This window comes from Taudactylus pleione, unplaced genomic scaffold (genome assembly GCF_031769625.1).
Source record: "Taudactylus pleione unplaced genomic scaffold, aTauple2 ptg000189l, whole genome shotgun sequence".
NCBI lineage: Eukaryota > Metazoa > Chordata > Amphibia > Anura > Myobatrachidae > Taudactylus > Taudactylus pleione.
Window position 1 is genome coordinate 10,317,885 of NW_028284591.1, and position 22,116 is coordinate 10,340,000.

General features: G+C 45.5%; 2 protein-coding genes across 5 annotated transcripts in view; one reads left to right on the forward strand and one right to left on the reverse strand.

The window, feature by feature from the left end:
- Positions 1 to 4,154: 4,154 nt before the first annotated feature.
- On the reverse strand, positions 4,155 to 20,424 carry FDX2 (ferredoxin 2). Of its 2 annotated transcripts, none has more exons than XM_088476561.1 (6): positions 20,315 to 20,424; positions 19,551 to 19,837; positions 16,382 to 16,433; positions 15,545 to 15,651; positions 9,075 to 9,162; positions 4,155 to 6,739 (listed from the first exon to the last, which is right to left on the reverse strand). In XM_088476561.1, exons 2-6 carry the CDS (start codon positions 19,723 to 19,725, stop codon positions 6,583 to 6,585), a joined length of 579 nt encoding a protein of 192 aa, XP_088332687.1. In that variant the 5' UTR covers positions 19,726 to 19,837; positions 20,315 to 20,424; the 3' UTR covers positions 4,155 to 6,582. The 2 variants fall into 2 exon arrangements, with proteins under 2 accessions (XP_088332687.1, XP_088332688.1); XM_088476562.1 differs by lacking the exon at positions 20,315 to 20,424 and adding an exon at positions 19,969 to 20,234.
- Positions 20,425 to 20,490: 66 nt separating this feature from the next.
- The window catches only part of ARK2N (arkadia (RNF111) N-terminal like PKA signaling regulator 2N), a 70,435-nt gene continuing 68,809 nt past the window's right edge, over positions 20,491 to 22,116 (forward strand). Inside the window, exon 1 of one of the 3 annotated variants that reach the window (XM_088476503.1) lies at positions 20,491 to 20,682. The gene's annotated coding sequence lies outside the window, so the exon portion shown is untranslated. The remainder of the gene's footprint in view (positions 20,683 to 22,116) is intronic. The other 2 variants (XM_088476502.1, XM_088476504.1) reach the window with 2 other exon arrangements.

A 22,116-nucleotide genomic window follows, 5' to 3' on the forward strand; every position in this document is an offset into this window, starting at 1 on the left:
GTCAACGTGTTGGAACCCCCAGCGGTATACGGAGCCCTCACTCTGGCACAGCATATTCTTCAAGGAAGGCATGTGCGGGTACAGTGCGACAATGCCACAGCAGTAGCCTACCTCAATCACCAAGGAGGCACTCGCAGTCAGGCAGCCATGTGGCTCACATTCTCACACCTTCCGACAATCTCGGCTGTGTTCATTCCCGGAGTTATGAATTGGGAAGCGGACTTCCCCAGCCGTCACGGGCAGCCGAACAGGCCTCTCCACCCGGAAGTGTTTCAACTTGTGGACAAGTGGGGTCTCTAAGAGGTAGACCTTATGGCCTCTTGACACAATCACAAACTGACGCTGTACGGATCAAGGACAAGAGACGCCGCAGCAGTCTTTGTAGATGCATTGTCCATAAAGGACCTTTTGGCTGGTGTACCGGTTTCCTCCAGTCTCTCTCCTTCCTCGAGTTCTTCGGAAGTTCAAACAAGACTGAGGCACTGTCCTGTTGGTGGCTCAAGCATGGCCCAGACAACATTGGTACTCAGACTTTCAGAGCCTCTCCATCGATGCTCCTCTTTTGCTGCCTCAACGTGCAGATTTTTCGGGTCCCTGTAATCCTTGCCTTCCTTGGACTTCGCATGGCCTCACTTAAGGTTCAAGTCTATCTGGTTCCAACGCAAGATTGCTACACTACCGGATGTTCACACCTCAACCAACCTGTGTCCCTCCTGTGGCTCCTTGGAATTTGTCCATGGTTCTTCAGGCTCTGCAGTTTGAACCCCTGAAATCAGTGGATCTCAAATAGTTAACAGCAAAGACAATCTTTGTTCAGGCTATTGTCTCTGCCCGAAGGGTGTCAGACTTGGGGGCACAGTCATGACACACACTTCTGATTTTTCATCCAGATAGGGCGGTTCTTCGTACTCGCCCTGGTTTTCTTCCCAAGGTGGTCTCTAAATTCCATATCAATGAGGAAATTGTAGCCCGGCCTTCTATTTACCCGATGTTTCAGCTGGGGAGGCTTCCGTGCCCTCAGGATCTATGTGGACCGTACTTGTTGTTTTTGGAAAACAGATTCTCTATTTGTTCTCTATGGATTCCATAAAAAAGGCCCTGGCTAGATGGATTTGTATGGCTATCTGTCAGGCCTACTTGCACTCGGGGGTCTCCCTGTGCCAGCTACCATCACTGCTCATTCCACTTGCTCTGTGGGACCTTCGTGGGCAGTTTGCCGTGGAGTCTCAGCTGAACAGCTTTGTAAAGGCGGCCACGTGGTCCTCTGTCCACACCTTTCTGTGTTTCTACGCGTTTGACACATTTGCCTCTCAGGATGCTTCATTTGGGTACCGAATTCTCCTGTCAGCTCAGGAGCGTCCCCGCCCTTGAATATTGCTTTGGGACATCGCCAAGGTATCCCTGTGGACCCTGAAGAAATTGAGTGTTATGGTAAAACTTACCTTTGTTTAACCCTCTTTCTTCGAAGTCCATAGGGTCCACAGGGCACCTGCCCTGACTTCTCTGGGTTGGTTTCCATGGTCACCGATCTCAGGGCCTGATTCAGACCCGCTCACAAGCGCTATGCGCTCGCGAGCAGGTCGATGTTTGGCCACTGCGCATGCCGGAGCCGGCTCCGACGTGCGCATAGCCCGGCTAGAGACGGGTGCTCCGTGTCTCGCACCAAAAAGTGGGCGACTGTCGATTTTGATCGACAGCTCGCACCGTTTTGGAGGCGGGCAGGGGCGGTGGCTGGCCAAACGGAGGCATTCCCGACGGAACGCCTGCCGTTTGGGGGGCGGCCCCACTGACATCACGAGCGGCCTAGACAAAATCCTGACTTCATGACCATTGACATGCTGTGGCAGGACCTTACTCGGGCAGTCCATGCCCAAAAACCCTGAATTAAAACAATTTTGCAAAGAATGGTTTGGTTGTAGTTGCCTACTATAGGTGGCACTACCAATTTTTAAGTTTAAGGGGGCAATTCATTCTTCACATAGGTGATGTAGGTTTTGGCTGACCTTGTTTCCTTCAGTAAATTAAATGATTAATTAAAAACTGTTTTGTGGTTTTTCAATTTTAAAGATCTGAAACAATTAAATGAATATGCAAAATTAGAAGGAATCGGAAACTTTTTCACACCACTAACTTATTACTGACATTAAGGATAAGGTGTGGTTCTTTTGAAGCTTAGGAGGTCCACTGATGTGGCCCCTTTAGGTGCTCATCCCTAAACTAGAGAGAGTGTGCCCTCACCCTCTAGCGCCATCTGCTGTCTTCAAACTTACTGCAACAGACCCCAGCCCTCACCTAACTTTCTGTACTTGTCACTTACTGATGAATAGAAAGACAGAGCTCACAGTACAGCATAAACCATCTTTATTTATCAGTCATATAGAGGAACATCTTGACCTATACAAATATATTGTGCGTTGCCTAGCAGCCTATACAATAATTAGAAACATACCAACAAGCAAAAGGCATCAGTTTAGAACAGTATTTTCTCTCAACACACACACACACACACACACACACACTACAATGTGACATATTCCTGGTTCCCTGCAGGCTTGGAGCAATGGAGGAATAGCTAGCACTCAGGTGCAAAGTAGGGGTTCTAGTTGTTGGCAGATTACAGGTATTTTCACCATTATATCCAACTCGGAATAACACTTTAATATAGAAGTAATTGAACATATTGAGGAGGAGGAGGAGGAGGAGGAGGTGTTCTTCAATATTTATTTAAAGACGCATTGTTACATGGCTCTGACTGCATAAAGCCTTATTAAGGCAGACAGAGGTGGGCTTTAATCCCAAAGGACCTGGAGCCGGACCACTCCCGTGAGGCTGCTGGGGAATTATAAAGTATTGCTGATAGATTCTGACCTATTTAAGGACATAGAACTGCAATAATGGCGTGAAAGTAACCATATAATCATGGGAAAATTATTTTTTTTAATTCTAATTTGTTTTTTAAATCTCAAAAATGTAACTATTTAAAAACACTCCCAAAAGAAACCCCTGACGTCCACACAGCTGTAACATACTCCCTCTAACAAATCTGAATTTTACGGTCATTTGAAAAGAACATAGCTAGATGTATTAGCACTTAGGTCACAGGGGATCGGTATGGTTCAAATCCTGACGCCAGAGGACCAGCAGCAGTGAAGATCCTGACAGGTAATTTAGGCAAGTATAACTAACCCTCCCCCCCCCCCCCCCTCTAACTCTATCCCTCCCCCGGGGGATGCCTAACCCTGAGTCCCCCCCGGGAGCCCCTAACCCACCCCCCCCTCCACGGCAATCTGTGCCCACCGCCTGGCTTATCTTCGTTCAGTATGCCGGGCGTTGGGCTCCCAGCGTAGGGATAACGATAGGCGTCGGGATTTCAACTGTCTGTATCCTGGTCACACACATCAGTTTATCCAAGGCACCCTAAAGTTGGATACACAGTACACGGTGTACCCAGCACGACATAGCCGGTGACGGGACCCTGCATGCGGTAAGTGTATACGCACTTGCCGATGCCGGGTCGGACGAGAGGGAGCTACGTGTCATGCTGCATTCTGCAGCATGGCATTGTTAACGCCATCCCCTGCCGGCCCTGCAGCAACCCGTGGGAGCGCGCATATCATGGGTACACACTAATGTACACGATATGACGCTCCAAGCCGTGGGATCGGACGACATATCGTCTAGTGTGTATCCAGCATAACAGTCCAGGCTTTAAGGATATTCATGCTTGTGCACAGATGGTACAATCAAAATGACTGCGGTACTAATGAATTCACCTGTGCTTAAGCATGGATATCCTTAAAACCTGGACTGTTCATGTATCTTGAGGACCCACTGCTCTAGTACACAGGTTCTTAAACTCAATCCTCAGGGCATGTTTTCCAGGTCTCCTCACAGAATCACAAGTGAAATAATTAGCTCCACCTGTGGATCTTTTAAAATGTGCCAGTGAGTAATGACTACACCTGTGTACCTGCTGGGTGACCTGGAAAATATGAACTGTGTGAGAACCACTGCTCTAGTACATTAATATATCTATCACACACTATGGCAGTGGTTCTCAAACTCTGTCCTCAGGACCCCACACAGGTTACGTTTTCCAGGTCACCCAGCAGGTGCACAGGTGTATTCATTACCCACTGACACATTTTAAAAGATCCACAGTTGTAGCAAATTATTACACTTGTGATTCTGAGAGACCTGGAGGAGCAAGTTTGAGAACCTGTGTACTATGCTAATAGTCATATCTAATAGTCGCTGCCTTATCTGACTGGCAGAACTCATTTAATGAAAAATCAAAACTAAGGGTTAACTGCTTAGTTAAATATTCACCAAGGCCAGGTACCAATTCTTGGGCAAATTCAGCTACGTCCAATTCAGTCCCATGTACCAAAGTGAGCGTGATTGGGCAAATATATGCCCCACTCACTGTCCAACCAGAGTTTCTGGCTGTCCCAATCATTAGAGCCTAATCTGATGGTAATGAGGACAGGCTGTATATTCAGTACAATGCACAGAGGGCCTGATTCAGACCCGGTCGCAAGCGCTGAGCGCTCGCAACCGGGTAGATGGTGGCCCAGAGTGCATGCGCACGACGGAGCCGGCTCCGTCATGCGCATGCGCGAGACCTGGATAGCGACGGGCAATCCGTCGCTCCGGGTCTCGCACCAAAGGAGGCATGCTGTCGATGTTGTGTGACAGCACGCCCCTTTTGGTGGGCGGGCCGGGGAGTGGCTGCCCAGACGGAGGCGTTCCCATGTGAACGCCTACCGTTTGGGGGCGGCCCCACTGACATCACAAGTGATGTCATTGGGAGAGCTTTTGGCTCTCGTCGGAAGCGTGATGGTCTTGACCATCATCATGGCCGCTCGCTATAGCTGTGGGTGTTCACCCACAGCTATGCGAGCGGCCAGGAAGCCGCTCCATTCAAAAAAAAAAAAAAAAAAGCCCGGCCCTGATTCAGAGCGAGCGCTGTCAGAGCGACCGGCTCTGAATCAGGGCCAGAGTTTTGTGAGAGTTTGGTCCAAAATGACCAAATTATTTGGCAGAATTGCAGTGTGTATGGGGACATTGTCTACAGGTTACCTATGGGGGGTGTGAGAATAAGTATATGCAATGCCCAGGCAACAATCTCTCCAAAAGGTCCTTACCCCAAATACTCATTGTAGAGTAAAAAATATTATTGCATATAAAATGGGTCTCGGTGCCAAATGAAACAGCCAGGGAGCTGCGGCAAGCACAGAGTCTTGGTACCAGGGAGCTGCGGCAAGCACAGAGTCTTGGTACCAGGGAGCTGCGGCAAGCACAGAGTCTTGGTACCAGGGAGCTGCGGCAAGCACAGAGTCTTGGTACCAGGGAGCTGCGGCAAGCACAGAGTCTTGGTACCAGGGAGCTGCGGCAAGCACAGAGTCTTGGTACCAGGGAGCTGCAGGAAGGAGAGATTTCAGCATTTTAGCCACAAGACTTAAAACTTTTCTTTTAAAGGCAAAATCAGTCTGTTTTGCAACAAAATAAAATAAAAAGCAAAGCTGAAGGCTCGGCACTTGCTCCAACTCACAGGCTGTACATTTGTCCCTCTTTAATACATTATTATGGTTACCTTTCATCGAGTTGTATTGTGGAAAATGTGACACAGTACAACAATTGCAATGGAACGGTTTTGTCTGTAAGTTATTACTGGTAAGTTATAGGACTGGTTACTGTACAGTGCTATCCAGTGGCCAAAATGTTACAATAATGCATTTATTATCGCACAATAGTGACTGCAAGAACATAAATCTCCCATCGGACAAGGAATAAATGACAGAGTGTAGTTTTTACGGTTGTTCTTCCAAAGCGTACCAGGTGGGGGAGCCACTGTTTACCTGAGCAGCAGCCAATCACCTGACATCGCACACAGGAGCGGCATCATGCAAATTCAATATACAAGAATGGAATTATGCTGGGTATGTCGCTAACAATGAGGGTGCTGGGGTCCCGTGGGCAGAGAGGCTGACAGCAACACAGTGGTACGTATGGATTTCTATGAATAAAGGAACACTGACGAATGAGTCTGTTATACAGGTTTAGTGGAACAACTACATGCTGAGCGCGGACTCGTCTCTGTCAGGGTTCGGGGTGTCAGTTCCTATTCCCAATAAATAGCGGATTATAACCAATTAGCTCATGAAGATCTCCCTGTAGAACTTTTGATTAATTATACTATTATACATAACCAGTTATCAGCAACGGTTTCTTCTTTTAACAAATATTTAAAACTTAGTATCAAACCTTTAAATATAACATCTGTGTCATCGTTGTCCCCTCTACAATGTATTTCTTATTAGTGTCATTTATTCATATAATATTCAAATAAACTCTTCCGTCTAGGCCTGTATAGGGTTACGCTCATCGCCTGTGGTAACAGCGCGTCGGCATAGGACCGATCGTGTCTACCGCTGTTAATGTGTCCACGCGGTTTATGCCATTGCAGTTTGACTTCAGCGTAACAACGAGTATTTAGATAAAGGGATTCCCGTTGTGCGTAGCAGCTGATTTCCTTTTGTGCGTCGTGTCACGTTATGCATCACCATCTTCCATTGGTCCTCAGTGCGGCTTTGGCACGTGACCGTCTACATAAAAGTTTCTGGTTATTTTAGGAAGCGTGAACTCGGCTCCGCTCAGCTCTTTAGTGAGGAGGATTTGGCAGCCGAGCCTGGAGTTTTCCTGGAGCATCGCGGCCAGATCCAGCATGTCTTCCTCCCTGCACAAGGAGAAAGACAATGAGCCCCTTCTCTGGTAACGTCACCATGGCAAAGGACATGAGTGAGGACCCATAGTTACATCACTGCTAAAATGCCTCTTCTAAATATCTCCGAACCCTGTATATTCTTTTTCTTAAAGGACGACCTGACACCAGGAGAGGGGCTGTATTGTAGAAGCATATATTGGCTGCCTATTGCTTAACCTCCCCCTATATGATCTCTCCTGGGCAGGAAAAATGAGTCAGTAAGCTGATGAAGAGGAAAGAACCACTAATTAATAAGAAAAAAAACAAAAAAAAAACCCAGTGAATGGAACCACTAAATATATCTTTCCCCTTAATTGTGAAACGCGTCAAAAAAGAAAAAACAAAAATGCTTCTGGAATGTCTGACATAACAAGTGTTAGTCCATTCCTACGGACAGATTCAATTCAGCGCGCTGTTGTTAGCGCCCGGGAACAAGAGCCACCCTGAGGGTGCCAGGAAAAAACCCAGCTACAGTGCCGGCCCAAGGCGGTTTTCCAGCTTAGCGCGACACTAACAGCCACGCGACCGGCACTTTAGTAGGAGAATGACGATTTTTGAGACTAAGCACCCAGGTTAAGTTGCGGGAACAGTCATTCTCCGATTAAGGGCCGTATTCAATTAGCGGTGAAAACGGCCTTTTTTCAAAAAAAAAAAAAACAACATTTTTTACAAAAAACAGGCGAAAACGGCAACGGGGCGAAAAGAGACTGGAGAAAACTTTTCTCCATCGCAGACCAGGAGAAAGACAATGCAAAATCCCTATTTTTGGCTAAAAATGTGGGAATTTCTTTCAGAACCCTTTGGACATCCCGCCTAATGATAAATTACCGGAATTTTTTTTTTTCGGAAGTTACATGCTTCGGCGAAAACATTTTGGGCAAAAAAAAAAAATCGTTGGATAAAAGATAGAAAGCATTTTTTTTCCCCCAGGAAATTACTGTTCCAAGTATATTTTCGTGTCATAAAACCGCAATTTTAAAAACAGTTAAAAAACCGCCTGCTGCAACCACGTGCACTGTTTTAAACACTTGACGTATCCATATCGCCCCCCGAAAAATCAGACCCAAATATGTTAAAACCTTTTTTAGAGTTTTTTTTTTTTCCCACCCAAAATTTGCGCGGTCGTTTTTCGACAAACTACGCAACTTACAATTTTTTTTCTGTCATTTATCATTAGGGGGGTGTCCATAGAGTTCTGAAAGAAATCCCCACATTTTTTGCCAAAAATAGGGATTTTGCTTTTTTTTTTCTCCTGGTCTGAGATGGAGAAAAGTTTTCTCCAGTTTTTTTTCGCCCGCTGTTGTCTTCACCTGTTTTTTTGGCAAAAATGTTGCAGTTTTTGTTTATTCAAAAACATCCGTTTTCGCCGCTAATTGAATACGGCACTTAACTTGGAACAGTCAGACTAAACAGCCCGCTGAATTAAATAGCTCCGGGACCAACTTCCCGCTGCTATTCAACTCCCACTGAACTTTCGCCCACCTAGAAAGAGATTCAAGAAGTTGGTCTTTACACCATTGATCCAGATAAATTCACCCGTGTGTCTGTGTGTGTGTCTCTCTACACTATAGCTGGCTCTTTTTGCTTGTTATCCACTCATTTGCTGACATTTATTATCAGTTATTTATATAGCACCAATCATACATTGAACTGTACAGAAAATATGTACCAGCCCTAATGGTCCTCTTCCAAAATGTCCAATATTAATCTATTCCATTTGGAATTAGTAGCAGGTAAGCAGACTGGTTTGGGACCACAAAGCCAAGTTCTATTGTTGTGAATAAGTTATGGGAAGGGGTGGAGCGGGTTTGTGAGGACCCAAACCGTTTCTAGTTTAAAAATTGATCTATATATCTATACACACACACTTCTATATTTTTATACATGTCTATATATCCATCTCTAATGGCTCGATTCAATGCAGCACGATGCTGAATAACCCAGGGAGGGAGCTGTTCAATACAGCACGCTGTTTGGTCTGACTAAATGATTCCCACAAAAATGCCGGCCGCGTGGCCCTTTTCTTGCTTAGCGTGGCCGGCACATTAGTCGGAGAGTGCCGGTTCTCGCGACTAAACACCCATGTTAAGTTACAAGAACCGTCATTCTCCGACTTAACTACCAACTGTCGGACCAAACAGCGCAGTGAAATTAATAGCTCCGGGAGCCCCCTCCTGGGACTATTCGGCATTGCGCTGAATTGGATCGAGCCCAAATATCGTTAATAACAAAACAAAATTATTAATCATTTTACTAGTGGTTTTGGCAAATAAATGTATGAGGTTTAAAGTGATAGTGACCAAGTTACCTCTCGTCCGGCTCTGGAAGTTTATCGAAAAACTCGGTGCTCACAAAGACGTGGCAGGTGGAGCAGGCGAGAGAGGATTCACAGGCTCCTGTTTGTAAAGATTGCAAAGATGTGACAGTAAGTAGTATACGGAGCATTTAAAAGAAGGTGAAGGCAGCGATACGCAGCTAGGAATACACATATGCAGGATATCCGATTGTTATCGTCTTGCACTAGACAGATAAGACCTGACTGTAGCTGGGCTGCTTTTTGGTTTATTACGAGTTTTGCGGAGATGTTACAGTGGTCACTGCACAGGTTATGAATAATTCTCTGGTATCTCTCCTCCGGCACGAATTTACCGGACACATTTTTGGTGTTGCTCCCCGCTAGGCGAAGGTGTCAAACAATTCAAGATTAATGGCTGAAACTTCTTAAGAATTAAAAGTTAACGATAAGTACTGTAAACCCTGCGGTTAATTGAATATGCCCCTTTGTGTACTCAGCTGTACCTTTGGCATTTGTGCCTGCTGTGTTACACACCTCAGGGTATACTGAGGCTACCGCCTCTTGGAGTATCACAGCAAATTGTAGTAGATATCTTGATATCAAAAGTGCCAAATTGGGGCTAGTCCTTAATGTCCAATATGCCTAATCTCAAAGTTGTCCAGACTGGAAGAGACCACAATATTTGGCCCATTGGGCCGAGCGACCAGTTGATTTGTTACATAGCTGGGAATGATGGCTGCACACAGAGAACAATAGTGTCCGTCTTCCAAACGCAATTATCAGCAAGCACAATAATAACAGCGATCTATTGTGGTCAGATTACTCAATGTGAAATAACTTTTCAAATAGTATTTACAGCATGATGTAAAAAAAGAAAAGCAAAGTTTGGTTGCCACCTAGTGGCTGATCAATGAATGTGCGACTGAAAATCCACAGGCTCTCACTTTGTTTGATGGTGCGTGGCTCAGATTTCCGTCAAAACGCCATGGTTTATAGATCAAGCTGGTGGCGTTTTCACAGGACATTGAGAGAAGGAACACAGAGTGAGGGTGCTGCTTTCTACTGGTGGTGTAGAGGAACCGGCTTCCCTAGTTTTGGGGAACAGTGCAAAAACAAACCAGATTTCATTTTGAGGAGCGAAAATTTAGATAGAGCGTAGAAAGGTGCATGGAATTCACACCTCGTGACTCATTTTTGCAATAGTTCAGAATCTTTCTGCCTCCCCATAAACCAAGGCTCACTTCCAGTTGTGGAGGCTCCTGAGAACGGAGGGTAGACGGGCTGCTTGCAGTCCAGAAGTTCCTGTACGAAACCAAGGTGTTTGGCGCTGTGTGCATTCAGTATGCCTCACAGTGGAGGACGAAGGTGTGTAACCCATACACTGATTGGCCTGGAGTAATATGGCGTAGGACGTGTTTTCCAGCTCTCCCGCTTTCCTGTTAAGAAATCCTGTTTGCGTGGACGTGCCCTCTCCAACTTCGGTATAGCTGCGAGGTACTCTTTCCTGCGTCTCCTGAGGGTCACTGGTGGGCTCTTTGTCCAGTGGCTGCTTACCTGTTGCCCGGTGATCTCCGTGGCCGGGTCCCGCGATGTGTAGTTCCTGGCTCCTGGCAGCTGTCCTCCTGTGCTGTGTCCGGTTGGTGGCTCCCTCCTGCTTCTTCTAGCCTGTCCTTGTGGCGTGGGACGCGCTGGGGATCGGCGGCTGCCATCTTGGTACTGCTCCAGTCTGTGGCCATCTCCTGAGGCTCCCTGTTTTCCCAGCACCACAGATACTGCAACTGCACAGCTCCGCTCCCTCCTGTTTTTACTGTCCTCTGCTGTGACCCTCTGCCGGTCTTTACTCCTCTAGGACGTTTTCTGTTGTTGGCCGCCATTTTGATTGTTGTGTGGAGTAGATCTGTACCATTGTATTCTAGACACAGGTTACACAATTTGCTTTGCTCCTGGTGATTATATATCTATGGCTATATCTTCAAGCCCATTGCAATGGATCCTTCAGGCGATCAACCTCCCCAGAGGCTGCTCAACTTGTTTGGTGGCCTGCAGGTGGAGAACCTCTCTCCCTGTACTGATCCTGTTTTCGTGTCCTCTACTACTGATCCTGTCCTGGACTTCTCCTTTCCAAACAGATGAGATTGTATCTGAGTTTGATACCTTCTCCATGTCTGGGTATTTTGATTCTGCTGTGGTTTCCCTGAAGATCCATTCTCCAGGCCTATTGGAAACGAAGTTTGGGATGGCTGTTCTCTCCGGTTCCTGAATCTGAAGCTTTCATGTTCACTACGAAAGATCCTGTCCTGGATGTATGCTTACCAATGGATGCGATAATATCAGAGTCTGATATCGACTCGGTTTCTGGGCGTTTTGATTCTGATGTGGTTCAGGCAAAGATCCGTTCTCCAGGCCCATTGGATACGATGGGGATCCAAGATTCTTTATTGCAGTGCTCCATGGATTTTCCCATGTGACCTTGGTTGGGCTGGAACAGGACGGTTCCTTTATTTACATCCTTGTAAGACGTGGAGGACTGGCCGGATGAATGCTTTGCAGACCATCATTTTGCCTCTCAGTTTAGATGCCTTTTCTACCCGATTTTTCTTTTTCTTACTGGTGAATAGGTCAGTAAACTGCTCAGTGGGAGAGCTGGGCCTCGTCTAGCTAAGGGTCATTTAATTTATTGCCCTTGTCAGTCGTGTGGTTTTACTATCCTTAACTTGAGTCCGGGGGAGGGGGTGGGGGGGAGGTTCTTAGGTAGTTTAGTGTAGTTGAAGGAAGTGGGGTATTTAGGGATCCAAGTATGCCACAGTTGGGGTTAGGTTGAGCTAGGGGGGGTTATGGGAGGTTTGCTTTGGGTATATTTGTTTTTTGCTATACTGGTGAACATGGGTTTGTTTTATTTTATTTCTCCTGTCTTGCCGTGCGGTTATTTATTTCGGTTCTCTATTGGCAGTGTATTTCTGTAAATTAGTTTGTATGTGTTGTATGCCACACATACCCCTCCTTGGTCTCAGGCTCGGTGTGCCCGGATGGCGCTTTCGGGTACTTGGTATACTCTCATTAGAAAAACGGAGAAAAGATAAGATATAATGTCCAGTGCACTTTCATGGGTTCAATGTGGCCATGTTATGTTTTCTGAATAAACAATAAAATATAACTTTTATTATGTTTCTTAAAATATGATGTACAGATATACTTGGCGAAATATAAAATTAAAGAATTTAGAAAGTGAAAAAAGATTATAATGAAGAGTGATTAAAAACACTTCCAGGTGCTGTCAGTCATTCGGATCTTTCTTAGTATCTGTCTGTGAATGCTAGATTGGCTAGGTTACACTGTAACAAAATTGTAACTTATAGGTGTTGTCTCAAAGTATCTTTCCAGAGACTGTGAAGTAAGACAGTATTATGTAATTACCTAAATAGCAGCTTTTATGTCCAATAATGTGAGAGTCCTATACTTGTTGATGGTATCTAGGCACTAAGGCCCTGATTCAGAGCCGGACGCTCTGACCAGAGCGCTCGCTCTGAATCAGGGCCCACCTCCATTAAAATGGAGCGTCCTCCTGGACGCTCGTATAGCTGTGGGTCACCACCCACAGCATATACGAGCGTCCAACAAGACCATCGCGACCATCGGACTTGCGAGTGAAACCCTGTGGTCGGGTTTCTCAACCGCAAGGCCAGGAGTGATTTTGGCTCTATCAGAGCCAAAATCACTCCCACTGACATCACTAGTGAAGTCAGTGGGGCCGGCTTCAGACGGTAGGCGTTCCCATAGGAACGCCTCCGTCTGGCAGGCACGCCCCCGGCACGCCCACCAAAGGGGGCTTGCTGTCAATCAACATCGACAGCACGCCCCCTTTGGTGCGAGACCCGGAGCGATGGAAAGTCCTTCGCTCGCCGGGTCTTGCGCATGCGCACGACGGAGCTCCCTCCGTCGTGCGCATGCGCAGTGGGGACCATCGACCCACTTGCGAGCGTACAGACGCTCACGAGTGGGTCTGAATGACCCCCTAAATCTCTATACTGCCATAAAAGTGTCACTATGATGATGATATATCATTACTCTGTCCTTAATTAACTATAGCCAATAAAACATTCATAATAGTGCTGTATCACTCGGTGTTGATGAGGTTAATTATTTCATGGATCATAGATTAAATAATTATCTGTATATCGCAATGACCCAGAACAGTTCAGGTAATATGTTTCAGTATTATATCTATGATTCAATAGTCCCAGGGTATCCAGCGGTATGATAATAAGCTCAGTGGGAACACCAATGCTCTCTCCCGATTCGGTATTAGTCCTCACGAACACACTTACATAAACATATCACACTACACACATTATATAACAATATCAAAATTAGATCCTAAGGCCGCATTCAATTGTGCAGAGACCGGCAGCACCCAGGTAACGCCGACGCGGGTTTCGCCTGTGGCTGCTTTATCCAGCCCTTACTCCCCTATAGCTGCAGCTCTACCCCAACTTCTCCAAACCTTTACCCTCAGCTCTACCCCAACTGCTATATACCCACCTCAGAACTGTCCCAACTGGTATATACCCCCCTCAGCTCTACCCCAACTGCTATATACCCCTCAGCTCTACCCCAACTGCTATATACCCCTCAGCTCTACCCCAACTGCTATATACCCCCCTCAGCACTGTCCCAACTGGTATATACTCCCCTCAGCTCTACCCCAACTGCTATACCCCCCTCAGCTCTACCCCAACTGCTATATACCCCCCTCAGCACTGTCCCAACTGGTGCCTGCCCTCAACTGCCATAATACCCAGAAAAAGTGGTGCAGGACCCCAATTTTAATTAAAGTGAGGGGTCCCTGGGACCCACAATTTTTTCCGCTCAGTGCAATCACTGTTCACCCTGTCATTCACCAGACCTGTACCCCCCACAGCATCTGTTATTGGCAGGTCAGTCGTCTGTGAGGGGGCTGGGGAGTATTATTTTTCTGTGGGGGCCAGTGCTTGTGTCTTTATTCCTGTGGGGACAATTTCTTTTTTTTTTTTTTCCTATGGAGACAAATGTGTGTTTATTTCTCTCCTGTGAGGCTCAATGTGTGTGTTTTTCAATATTAAAAGTTTCATTCTGGATATAGTTGGAAAGGGGCGCTCAAAAACGTACAGAAGTGCTATAGCATTGGGAGTGATGTGAGATGGACATTGGATGGGCTGAGGGGATATTGTGAGGTAGCTAAAGGGGCTGGAGAGGTGCTGTGTGGTACGGAGGGGGAGAGTGCTGTGAGGGGGACAATGAAAGGGATAATGAGTGCTGTGAGGTGGGCAGTGGGGGACTCAATGAGTGATCTGTGAGGGGTTCAGTGTTACATGGAAGGAACTGGCAGTAAGAGAGCTATGGAGCGGGTAATGAGAGACAGCTATGGAGGAGGCAATCAGGGATATATGCAGGAAGGACTAGATGAGACGGCTATAATTGAGGCAATCAAGGATATATGCATTGGCAATGAGACAGCCATGGAGGGGGCAGTTATATAGCTATGGGCAGGGAGAGGGCAATGAGAGAGACCCATGCATTCTAATGCTTTATGTTGGCTGGCCGTAGCAGATTTAGGGGTATGTAGGTATTTATTACCTCTCTCTTTTACAGACAGGTCTGAAACTTTCCAAGATTTAGGCAACTACCAAACAGAGCTTAGAACACCAGCTGGCAGGTAAGACATAAAGGGGTCTATTTACTAAGCAGTGTTAGGAGACAGAGTGAAAAGTGATAAGAAAGTGATAAGGTGCCAGCCAATCAGCTCCCAACTGTCATTTTTCAAACACAGCCTGTGACATGACAGTTGGGAGCTGATTGGCTGGCACCTTATCACTTTCTTATCACTTTTCACTCTGTCTCCTAACACTGCTTAGTAAATAGACCTAATTGTCTTGGCCTTGGTACTCCATCCCGCAGCATAATGAAAACTAGGATGTGGCTTGAGGGTATGACATTCCCTATGAGGCCACGCCCCTTGCTATGAGGCCACACCTACTTTCCCAGAAAATCGCGCACAAAATGCCCCGTCCCGCACCTTCCCCTATCATGATGCTTCCCCTGTCATTTTGTTCTGGATCTGCCCCTACCTGTCACCATGGAAAATCCAGTTTTCCTCTGAGTGCCGATGGTCTAAATACCAGCGTCGGGATCCCGGCTCCAGAATCCCGAATTTAAATATCGGTGGTTAGGAGAAGGTTAGGCACTAGGGGGAGTGTTAGGCATTAAGGGAGGGGACTGAGGAGGGGGGGTTAGGTTCAGGCACTGGGGAGGGAGGGTTAAGGTGTTGGGATTTCGCTGTCTGTATTCTGACCGGCAGCATCTCTGCCACCAGCATTCTATACCCAACCCATTTACAGCGAGTCCTTACAGTGCTTTCCAAACCATCACTGTCCTTTTGACATATCATTCAAAGATAAACCTAGTAGCTGGAGTTACACTGTAACTGGCGTGTATACAGTACCTACCTTCCAACTCAATGTCGTACCTATGAGCTAGGTATAAAACGCTTTCTCCGACTCGTCCTTTCGCAGGAATCCTCTTGCCGGCCCTGTCTATGAACACGACATCCACCCTGTGGGCCAAAAAAATAGACACAGATGTGTACTAACAGACTGGCAACATAAAATGTCATCGCTAACAAGGTAAAATCACTAACTAAAAGGAGATGTCTGGACCCAATACACGGCTCTCACTTTCAGCTGGATGTATAAGACATGTATTACATAATCAACACTGTAGAATACCAGATAAACTGTGGCCGGCGGACTATTTAGTGAATTTGTCCGGGCTGAATACATGAGTGACCGAGAATTAAGCGCAGGCTCCTCCCTCCTGATCGCTGCTATGGGGATACACCAGGGGCTGCGCCAATATACAATCATTACTGCAGCATTAAATATACGCACCTACCACACTATATAAAGGGAGAAACTGCACATTACGGTGAGGGTGGGGTTCTCTTTTATCCTGGCATAGGCTGGGTCAGAATGAACATCTACACTGCAGGGCAGATTTATATATCTTCTATACTACACATCCACTATTCCCCTAAACTAGTACACTGCCCTGGGGGACCTGTGTGCCTATTGGCAAAACTCAGAAGCAGTCACGATACAAAGTTTCAGGGACAGCTGAACTCAGCAAGTATTGCATCAAAGAGTATTCAGAAGGGGGAGATCTTATTTAAGAAACCCCAAACAGTGCTAGGCCGAAGCCAAGAACTTTACTTACACCGAGCAGTGAAATAGAAGTGGGTAAAAATAAACCCAATGAGCCCAACACAAGGGACGACTGGTACTTACGTGTCCTCGCACGGATCCTTCGCACCGCTGTCATCTTCAGACTGGGAGGCAGCTAAACACAAATAACTCCGTCACATCCTTGTACTGTGCACAAGTTTTGAAACAAATCAAAAAACAAACCCCCCCCAAAACGCAGAAGATATAAGGAGAGGGTAGAGCCGGCTGTGCACATTTGAGGGAATTCAATTAGAGGTGAAAAGCCATATTCGCCTGTTTTTTTGTGAAAAATTTGCCTAAAAAAAATTTGCCACATTCAGTTCCAGGACAATTTCACCTAAGTGGAAACAATTCTCCAAAAATGATTCTCCAATCAACAGCTGGTGAAAAGAAATGCAAAATCTTTATTTTGGGGTGCAAACTTGGGGAAACAACTCAGACCCCTTGGGACAGCCCCCCAAAGGACAAATACGCAAAAAAAACCAGAAACTAAAACCTAAGAACACCCCGAAAAAGACATATCATTTTTGGGGTGTCAATTTAAAAAGTGGGGGGATAAACATTAAAAAGTAGCGAAAAAGACTTCTTGGGGGTCCACAAGTATGGGTCAGGTGTTTTTGGGATTGCAGGTGCATGCAGCAGGTGGATTTTTCACGGTTTTTAAAAGTTCACTTTAGAGACATAAAAACATGCTAGTACCCATTTTCATGTACCCCAAATGTGACAGGACTATTTATTTTCACCTAAAAATACAGCTTTGTGCCATTCTTCACCACTTTTACAAAAATGCTAATAGCAAGCAATTTACACAACTTAAGTACGCAAAATAGTCGTATTAGGGCCATTAGTACACATCTATATTGATTCCCTATGTTAGTGCATCTTTTTCTGGGGTACAGACTGATTTCCTCAATTGTTTCAGTACTTTTCACCTGTTCCGTATTCGCCTATTTCCGTGTTCGCCTGTTTTGCAATTGAATTAGGCGAAAAGCGGGGACGAGCACAGAATAAATTCGCCTACGAAACAGGCGAATGAAGCGAACAGTCGGACAGGCGAAAACTTTGCCTCTAATTGAATATGGCTCTGTATCCCTTCAATAGGTGACAAATTAATGTTGGTTATTAACGGAGTAGGCAGCTTTTGAAAGTCGCTACTTCTCGGTGGGTTTGACCAAGTTTAAAGTGGCACTAACATTAAGTGCAAAGTCCATTAAGTTTTGCACTTAATATTAGTGCTGCTTTAAATTTAGGGCCAGATTCGATTAGCTGCGATAAAATGAGAACTTAAAGCCGAAGTTTTCGCACTATTTGTTTTGGTGCGATATTTTTGCGTCTTTTGCCAATGCGCGCTCCCGTTTTTCGCCCTATCCGATTACAATATAGAAGCGTATTACTAGCCCTAATAAAAAGGATTTGGGGTTCTTAAATGGTGTCAAATGGCTGTTATATGCATATTTGCATTGCGGAACAATTATATAAAGCAATATTTTTTGAAGAAAATAATTGTTGTAGTTACATTGGGGGTACATTATTATAGGTGCTAGCATAATTGTGTCTATAAAGTGCACTATAACATAAAACAAATACACCTGTTGCAGCCACCTGCAATCATAAAAACACCTGTCCCATCCATAAAACCCCCCAAATACCACGCCCAGTACTTTATATCTATTTTCCAACACTTTTTACATTCTCACCCATTGCCTTTACAGCACAAAATACAAAACAAGCTTAATAAGGGACATTAGTGAAATGCTGGGGTGAATGTCATTATTAGGGGGAATTAAGTGAAATTTTTTTTTTTACCTAATTATTCATTAAGGGGGGGGGGGGGAGGGGTGAATGGTGTCCAAAGGGTTCTGAACAAAGTCTGCACATTTTTAGCCAAAAATAAGGATTTGGCACCTGCTCTGAAATGGAGGAAACTTTTCGCCGGTTTTTGTCTATGGAGTTTTCGCACGTGCGATAACTCCGGGAATAGGAAACATTAATACGCACTTAGGAGCAAAAAATTTGCAAAATGGCGGCTTTTCGCGTCTTATTGAATTTCCCACTTAGAGGTCAAACCTACCAAAAAATAGCATCGTACAAAAGCTGCAGCTTCGGCAATCTACCCCAAAGTTCTGGACACCCAGTAAACTGGGTGTGTGGACACTTCTCTTAAATAACTGTTTAGACAACTTTCTGAGCTTTAAAAAAAAAAAAAAATTCATTCAAATTGAGTCATATAAAGAAAGAGAGAACGGCTTTTCTCTTATTTCACTTGTTAAATTCGCTCCACTCGTCTGTGTATTAAAAAGATTTCCTAAACACGATCTGACATGACAGTGGTATTCCCTAGTGTTCATTCTAGCACCCTGCACCTGTCACAACCAGTGCAGTTCCTCTTTCCTGCCTGGGGTGTCGCTCTCTGCTCTGGTGCTTCTAGCACACTCTGGTCTGTATCTCTGTAGTTTGTTGCATTATCTTGCTGTGCTAGAAGCACCAGAGTAGAGAGTGACACCCGTGGCAGAAAAGAGGAACTTCACGGGTTGTGGGTTGTGACAGGTGCAGAGTGCTAGAATGAACACTAGGTGCTGACCCATCTGTGACATATCTGGTAGTGCACAGATTAATGTAAGTCCAGGCTGCACATAATACACCACCCGTCACTTCCTGGATATTTAGAACTACCATTTACATAGTGGTCTGGCTGGTCAGTCTTATAACAACTAGACTAGACACACATAGATGCCCTTGTGTAAAACTGATTTATAAAAGCCAAAAGATTATCACAATCTTATACATCTTCAACTAAAGAAAAGATTGATAAGACAGCAGAGTGCTTTTACAAAATCGATAAAAAAAGAAAAGACATACAATAAACATGAGCTGACACAGCAGTTTCCCAAACTACGCCGTTGCAATCCAGGTTTTAAGGATATCCATGCTTGAGTCCAGATGGTTAAATCGCAATGACTGAGGTACTAATTAAGGGGGCAACTTATAGAAATGCGGTGTTGAATAGCGTAGGGAATGAGTGCCCGCAGCTATTCCATTGTCCCCATCGTGCCCTGCAGTTAAGGCTCCGGGCACTCATATCCGGAAGTAGCCCCTGGCAGGCTAGATCTATGTTACTACAGAAACTCATGTCTGTTGCATGTAGTTTCAATATGGATAAAACACTGCTAATGCCAGCACAGCTTTTGCAGACCACGGTATAATTCTCCAATGATTACGACCATGTCCTTACAGGTAGTTTGGTAGGTCCGGCTCCCGTCCTCATCGCCCTTAGTCTGCAGCTTTCCCGCCCCGTGCTGTCCCAGGGGGGCAGACATCTGCGATATCCTGGAGAAGACGTTCTTCCTGACACACCAAGAGCCGAGCCCCCCGGCCCTCATCCCCCTCCTGATCAGAGAGGCAGCCATCACCCACCGAAGCCGGGCCGGCAGTGCTGCTCGTCCTCCCTCAGGTCTCCTCTGCGAATGCTAGGATACGATTCCAGATCTTTTCCGGGAATATCAGGGGGCAGCGGCCAACCTGTAACCAAAAACCTATATATTGTAATTCAGTCATGTACTCATACAGGCCCAGGGGACGCTCCAGATCTCTGGCACGTCTAAAGCCAATGTTATGGCCAAAACTGCCCGTGTTATACTTATATCAGGCACCTGGGGAGACTGTAGGGAGCTGTAAGCAGGGGTATTCAGTGGAACTACACCTCCCAGCATGCCCTGACAATTTTACCATTAGGGCACGCTGGGAGGTGTAGTTCCACAGCAGCTGGAGGCCCACATGTTGAACACCCTGAGCTGTAGAGGCTGAAGTTAGCTTCTTATTCACTTCTTATTCGTGCTCCAGCTTCTTATGGTGGCAGAGCAAAATGAGGAGCTCAGAGGGATGGCCATAATACAAACAACAGGAGCTATTTACTATGTGCACCTATATAAACTCTCACTGACATCCCCAGCACAGAGACCCTCACACACGTCTCACAAATCCCCCCCACAAACACACCTGCACCCGCTACTTCCGGTCTCCATCTGCCACCTCCAACATGGCGCCGCCACTCGCCTCCCTCTCTCTCTCCTCGTCCCTGACCGCTGCAATCATAGAGACGAGGACCTTCGTTCCAGACCGCCCTGAGGATTGTGTTCCGCCCACCCATTCTTCCCCGCCACTGTCCTCTTCTTCCTATTGGCCGGAGGCAGAGCCGGGACCCGCCTCTTCCCCCTGCACCGGAAGTGACGGAGACAGCGGAGCCAGCGGCTGTGCGATGACATCTTGCCTGTAGGCGGCCGGCGGCTGAGAGACGGGTGAGGTCGGGGATGCTTCAGGCCGCCGCTCCACGGAGGGGGCCGGCCACTGACTGACTGACCGAGCCGGTGAGTGTGTGCTGGGTGGAGGCTTTCGTCTTTTGCTGAGTGCCCCGCATAGCGTGTGAGGCCTGAGCCGGGAGCTGCTGTGTGCTGGGGGGGAGGAGTAGTAGTAGTAGGTGGGCATGCGGCTCCTGCAGTCACTAGAGACCCCCTACACTCCCTCTGTATGTGTGTGAGATATATATATCTATATATAATCTCTAGTCCCTGCACAGATGAGTAGATTACCCTTATAATATATAGCCTGCATATACCTTATATACTATATACTGAGCCAGTGATACAATATATATAGCCTGCATATACCTGATGATATACTATATACTGAGCCAGTGATACAATATATATAGCCTGCATATACCTGATATACTATATACTGAGCCAGTGATATAATATATATAGCCTGCATATACCTGATATGCTATATACTGAGCCAGTGATATAATATATATAGCCTGCATATACCTGATATACTATATACTGAGCCAGTGATACAATATATACAGCCTGCATATACCTGATATGCTATATACTGAGCCAGTGATATAATATATATAGCCTGCATATACCTGATATGCTATATACTGAGCCAGTGATATAATATATATAGCCTGCATATACCTGATATGCTATATACTGAGCCAGTGATATAATATATATAGCCTGCATATACCTGATATACTATATACTGAGCCAGTGATACAATATATACAGCCTGCATATACCTGATATGCTATATACTGAGCCAGTGATATAATATATATAGCCTGCATATACCTGATATGCTATATACTGAGCCAGTGATATAATATATATAGCCTGCATATACCTGATATGCTATATACTGAGATAGTGATATAATATATAGCCTGCATATACCTGATATGCTATATACTGAGCCAGTGATATAATATATATAGCCTGCATATACCTGATATGCTATATACTGAGCCAGTGATATAATATATAGCCTGCATATACCTGATATGCTATATACTGAGCCAGTGGTATAATATATATAGCCTGCATATACCTGATATGCTATATACTGAGCCAGTGATACAATATATATAGCCTGCATATACCTGATATACTATATACTGAGCCAGTGATATAATATATATAGCCTGCATATACCTGATATACTATATACTGAGCCAGTGATATAATATATATAGCCTGCATATACCTGATATGCTATATACTGAGCCAGTGATATAATATATATAGCCTGCATATACCTGATATACTATATACTGAGCCAGTGATATAATATATAGCCTGCATATACCTGATATGCTATATACTGAGCCAGTGATATAATATATAGCCTGCATATACCTGATATGCTATATATTGAGCCAGTGATATAATATAAATAGCCTGCATACATCTGATATACTATATACTGAGCCAGTGATACAATATATATAGCCTGCA

Coding starts and splice junctions, on each gene's coding strand:
- FDX2 (XM_088476561.1), bottom strand. CDS start 19,725: ATGGCTGCCTCTCTGATCAGGAGGGGGATGAGGGCCGGGGGGCTCGGC. Junction 9,163..15,544: donor GTACGACATTGAGTTGGAAG/GTAGGTACTGTA, acceptor CTTTACAAACAG/GAGCCTGTGAATCCTCTCTC. Junction 6,740..9,074: donor CTTCCAGAGCCGGACGAGAG/GTAACTTGGTCA, acceptor CTCCTTGTGCAG/GGAGGAAGACATGCTGGATC.